At 43.3% G+C, this 6000-nt stretch overlaps 1 protein-coding gene across 1 annotated transcript in view; it reads right to left on the reverse strand.

Moving 5' to 3' along the window:
* Positions 1–1744, reverse strand: part of LOC135874481 (ATP-binding cassette sub-family B member 5-like) — a 59739-nt gene extending 57995 nt beyond the window's left edge. The window contains exon 1 of the mRNA XM_065399312.1: positions 1674–1744. Within this exon, the coding sequence (XP_065255384.1) occupies positions 1674–1744 (71 nt within the window). The remainder of the gene's footprint in view (positions 1–1673) is intronic.
* Positions 1745–6000: the final 4256 nt, after the last annotated feature.

Here is a 6000-nt window from a genome sequence, read left to right on the forward strand (position 1 = left end):
CCCTACCAATCTTTGTTAGAAATGATGTAGCGTTCATCCAAAAACTGCAACCCCAAGGAGGCTACAGGTACCATCACAACCCACAAGGTGGTGGTATTAGTTGGGGATGGTGCATAGCCATGGGTTGCCAGGATGTGCTGATTCAACCTCAATGGGGCTTTTATGCCATTTAAAGCTGACTACACTCAACAAACCCTACAGAAGCATAGGTGGCGGCAACACCTTCCTTCAGGGTGAACACCCCCTTCGGGACTAGGGAGCTGCAGGGGGATAGGAAGCTGTAATTTATATCTCTCTCAGCCATCTTGTGACACTTGCCCTTTTTAGATGTACTGCCAGACTGGAGTGCATGCCAAAAGCAGAGCAGCATATTGGATATCTTTTTATACATTATTAAGAAATCAATTGAAAGCCTGCACAGTTCCTCTGAGATGAGAAATTAGAGAAAATGGCTGTGTAGGTGGAATACTTGGAAAATCATTCCAACAGCAGCAGTCCCCAGGAGCTCAGATTAGCACAAGTTTACTTAAAATAGAAAAAAACACTTTTGTAAAGAACAAGAAATTCAACCCATTGCTGGGCACATGACACAAAACGTTGAGAATTAAAGATGAAATCCACTCTGAAGCCAGTGGGCCTGAACCCAGTCTCACTTAAACTGATGTAAATCAGGAGTAATTCCATTGAAGTCAGTGGAGTTACACCAGTAGAAAACCTTTGTGAGAAGACAATAAGGCTCATTAGCTGGTGTCTATATGTGCGTTACCCTTCTTGACCCGAAAGCTTAGCCAAATTCAGGGTGTTACAAGTTGTTCCAATTAGGAGGGAAAATTGATGGTAGAATCAGATGTTTTCTTTGAAGCAAGTTTGTTTATTTACAAGGAATGTCCTGTTTTCCCTGAATACCAGAGGAATCAAACAATAGGAGCTAGTTCTTTGCTTACAGCCCCAAGCCTCTTTAGCCAGCTTCTCCAGACCCAGAAGGCCCTGCTCTTGGCTTCTCCCTGGGTCACACTCTGGACACCTTGTGCTTGTCCAAGCTTTCTCTGTCTCTCCCGGTCTCTGTCTACTCGTCTCTGAGTATGTCTACACTTAAAATGCTACAGCAGTACCGCTTCAGCACTGTAGCACTTCAGTGTAGACATCACTACGGTGATGGGAGGAGTTCTCCCGGCACTCAAGTTAATCCACCTCCTCCACGAGAGGCAGTAGCTAGGTCAATGGAAGAATTCTTCTGTTGACCTAGCACTGGGGGTTAGGTTGGTCTTTCAGGAGTGTAGGTTTTCACCTCCCACCCCCGAGAGACATAGCTATGCTGACATAAATGTTCAGTGTAGACCAGCCCTCTATCTCCTGCTTCTCTCTCATTAACACACCCCCTTAGCCAAAGGATGCCCAGCCTAGCATTCTGCCTATATAGCTCAAATTCCTGAGTGGCATTGGGTGAGCATGAGCCCATCTTTTTGGAGCACTATTGTTTCTTACCCTGAATGAAGGGTGGCTGCGCACTCATCATTGTAAGGGGCTTTAAGCCAGCTACGACACCTGCTTCATTCTGAAAGCTATACTAAGGTTGTTTGAGACAGTTTGTTCCACTGAGCTATTGAAAAAAAAATCAACTCAAACAAGATACAAAGCCAAACTCAGACAAGAGGTGAGACCCAAACACTTACCTGTCATCTACATCCACATTAGTAGAATACTTTGGTGCCTGTCCAGCGATTTCTATGTCAATGTCTTCCATAATTATGTGGATAGGTTATTTATTCTAAAATAAAATGCCGTGCTGTTAATATCATTACTCATCATGAAATCCAATATAGGAAACACTTTGTTTAGGTGACACAAATGAGAAATCTCAAACATAACTTTATATTAGATATATTGTTAGCTTGTCCATTGAATCTTGTTTAAAATGTATTAAAAACAGGATGAACTTGTTGTGACGTTATCTGATTAAAATATGACCATATAGATCATTGTTGAAACCACTGTTATATATTTGCAACAAATCTTGTACAAAATGTGGCATGTAAGATGTCTGTGGAAAGATTATGATTTGCTGAATATGATTATGCTATTTGTATGCATGTATCATTTTTGTATTTGAAGTTATGAGTATTGGCTCTATACCTGTATTTCAAATGTTTGCTCCTGGGGTAGCGCCCACAAGGTATTTAGCCTGCACATCTTGAAGGAACTATTCAAGTAGAATGGCCCATTGAAGTACACTTAATTTACAATGGAAGACGCCTATCTACTCTTAATGGACTTTACTTCTGTGACTAGGCGAAATCATGCATGGACATGTGACTCGAAACACCATCTTGCTACTGTGAATTTCTACACTAAGAACAATGGGATTCCGTCCACATGGCAGAAGATATAAAAGGCCTGGAAACACCTCAATTTTGCCTCTTTCCTGCTCCAGCTTCTTTCCTGCTCAAACTTCTGGACTATGGGCTCAGGGCTGGGGCAGGAGCCTGGGGCAGGGGTTCAGGCTTACCTCGGGCGGCTTCTGGTCAGCGGCGCAGGGGGGCTAAGCAGGCTGCCTGCCTGTTCTGGCTCCGTGCTGCACCCCGGAAGTGGCCAGCAGGTCCGGTTCGTAGGCGGGGCAGGGGGTGGGGGAAAGAAGCTACGTGCCCCAGGGCAGGTAGGGACAAGCCTGCATTAGTGCCACACAGGGGCGGCTCCAGGCACCAGAGCAGCAAGCACATGCCTAGGGCGGCAAGCCGCGGGGGGCGGCCTGCCAGTCGCTGTGAGGGCAGCAGTCAGGCAGCCTTTGGCGGCATGCCTGCGGGAGGTCCGTCGGTCCTGCGGCTTTGGCGGCAATTCGGCGACGGGACCCTGAAGGCACGGGACCGGCAGATCACCTGTAGAAACGCCGCCGAATCCACGTGACCATGGACCGCCCACAGGCATGCCGCCAAAGGCCACCTGACTGCCGTGCTTGGGGCGGCAAAAAACATAGAGCTGCCCCTGGTGCCACAGCACTGCTGACTGGACTTTTAACGGCCCAGTCGGCGGTGTTGGCCAGAGCAGCCACAGTCGCTTTTCGATCGGGTGTTCCAGTCGAAAACTGGACACCTGGTCACCCTAACCAAGAACTTTGCATTTATTGTATGTATTTGACTCCTTTAACCAATTTTAACTCTCACCTTTCTTTCTTTTTATAAATAAACCTTTAGATTTTAGATACTAAAGGATTGGCATCAGCATGACTTTTGGGTAAGATCTGAGGTGTATATTGACCTGGGTGTGTGGCTGTTTCTTTGGGATCAGAAGAACCATTTATTTGAGGAAACTGGTTTTAAAGAACCACTCATCTCTAAGTCTAGTGTTTTCGGTGGTGATACAAGGACTGGTATGCCTAAGGAAACTGCTTTTATGACTTCTTGTTAGCCAGTGTGGTGAAACAGAAGTTTACTTTTGATGCTGGTTTAGTATAATCTCATGGGAGAATAACCTCCAGTTTTGGGGTGTGTCTGCCCCGTTTCTCAGCAGTTTGTCCTCAATTTGGTATTCTCAGTTGTGATCCACGGAGGCATGGTTACATGTGTTTTCTCCAGTATTGCCACTTTGTTTCTGGTTTTCCTATTGAATGAGTTGTCTTGCTCCTTTCGATTAAATAAGCAGCTATGAGAATCAAAGGAAGCAGAAGACACAATAACTTCAGAAATGTCAAATATTACAGACACAAGTACAGTGCAAGGAGTACACTTGCTCTATGACAGGGGTTCTCAAACTGGGGGTCGGGACTCCTCAGGGGGTCGTGAGGTTATTATGTGGGGGGGGTCGCGAGCTGTCAGCTTCCATCCCAAACCCTGCTTTGCCTCCAGCATTTATAATGGTGTTAAATATATAAAAAAGTGTTTTTAATTCATAAGGGGGGTTGCGCTCAGAGGCTTGCTATGTGAATGGGGTCACCAGTACAAAAGTTTGAGACTCACTGCTTTCTGACATTATTCCAAGTTCACACTGAGAAGGATGACAAATTATGAGGGAAAAAAGCTTACCTATGAAGAGAGACTGAAAAGATTGGTATTCTTTCCCTTAAAAAGGAGATAAATAAGAGAGGCCATGATAGAAGTATTAGAATAATGAATGGTATAGAGAAGATGGATTAGGAAAACAGAAGTTCTCAATCTCATAATACAAAAACAAAGGCCCATCAATCTGGCACCTATTAGGAGCATAACAATTTGCTTCAAAGTTGTTTTAGGGACCATGTCCGGTATAACTGCCTGTACAGTATGTCAGTTGTGTCAATTTGAGATCCATTTCTTTTTATAAAGTCCCATGCAGAGGAAATTAGAAGCATGGTACCAGGTGCCCTGTTTTAGAGATGCCTCTTGCTTTAGTCTTCACTCAGCAAGGGAAAATATTAAACAAGTTATCCAATCCCACATACTTAAAAAAAAATCACAGCATGTTTTATAAACAGAAACAATTCTTTTGCACTGATATGCTAAAAGAATAAGAAATCCCACTCTCAGCTCATATACTGCAGTGGAGTATGTAGCTTCAGAGGATTTTACTGGGCAGCATCCGAAATAGCTCCAGGGTGTGCAGAAGATGAACAGTGAATAGCAAATGCAACTCATTTCAACAGAAATATTAGTTCAGCTGGAACCAATTTCCTGTCTTTTATCATGGACTGCTTTAAAGTATGATCCTATTTTTTCCTGGTTATTATTTCTCTGCTCTGATACAATACTTCCAAGAATATTATTTTCAGTTAATCTTTTACATATTTCCTTTTATTTTATTTTATTTATTTACTATTTTTCAGAGCATCCATCAAAAAATTAGTATAACAAATGTTAATTAAGGAAAAATGGACTCACCATCAAAGCAGGAATAATACACTGTAGGCAAAACCGTAAGTAAGCAGATGGGCACGGTGCCGTGCCCTGGTTTAACAAACTCAGGCTCTTTTGGACCAATCAAGAAAGTAAGTTTCAGAGCTGAGCTCATCTTCCTGATGACAGCTCCTGAGCATTCAAACATAGGGCCTCTCAGAGCCTAAGGGTACAGCTACACTGCAAAGACAACCCCGCAGCAGGAAGTCTCGGAGTTCGGGCCACCTGACTCAGACTCTCACAATGGGGCTACAAATAACAGGGTAGACTTTCCCGCTTGGGCTGGAGCCTGGGCGCTGAAACCCAGTGAAGGGCGTCTCTCAGAGCCACAGACACCTTCCCCCTCTCACTAGGTTTCAGAGCCCGGGCTCCAGCTGGAGCGGGGAAGTCTACACTGTTATTTGTAGCCTTATTGCACAAGCCTGAATCAATTGAGACTTACTGCCACAGGGTTGTTTTCTGCAGTGTAAATTGATCCTAGTAGCAATAGGAATTCAGTGCCATCTATACAATGCTAGTACAATATGGTGCATGAAATCCCTGCTAAGCAATTGGGCTCCTTATTCTCTCCCATCTGAAGGGGCTTTACATGTAGCCAAAAATCTAAAAAACAGACATACTAGAAATAGAAATAGATGGGGTTCAGAGACAGGTAATGAGATCAGTCAGAGGGGACGTGACAGAGACAGGTAATGAGACGTCAGAGACAGGTAATGAGATCAGTCAGAGTGGACATGATAGAGACATACAAAATAATGAATGTTAAAGAAAAGTTAAATCTGATACTCCTGTTTACCTTCTTTCATAAAATGTGAACTGGGGACATTCAATTAAGTTGTAAGGCAGCAAATTTAAAAACTGAAATATTTCATTTCAATTCAACATAATTAATCTGTGGAATTCATTGTCATTAAACATCACTTTGGCCAAGACCTTAGTTTTGAAAAAGAATGATTAGATCTTTATATGGATAGTGAGATCATCAACAGTTACATTCGATGGGATTTTTTTTTTTTTAAAAGTTAGACCACACATAATTCCCAATCTAATGCCCATTGATATCAGTGGGACTCATTGCATTAACTTCAATGCACATTCGATCAGGCTCAAATTCTCTTATGTCAGGACACAAGCCAGC

This window comes from Emys orbicularis, chromosome 2 (assembly GCF_028017835.1).
Source record: "Emys orbicularis isolate rEmyOrb1 chromosome 2, rEmyOrb1.hap1, whole genome shotgun sequence".
NCBI classification, from domain to species: Eukaryota; Metazoa; Chordata; order Testudines; family Emydidae; genus Emys; species Emys orbicularis.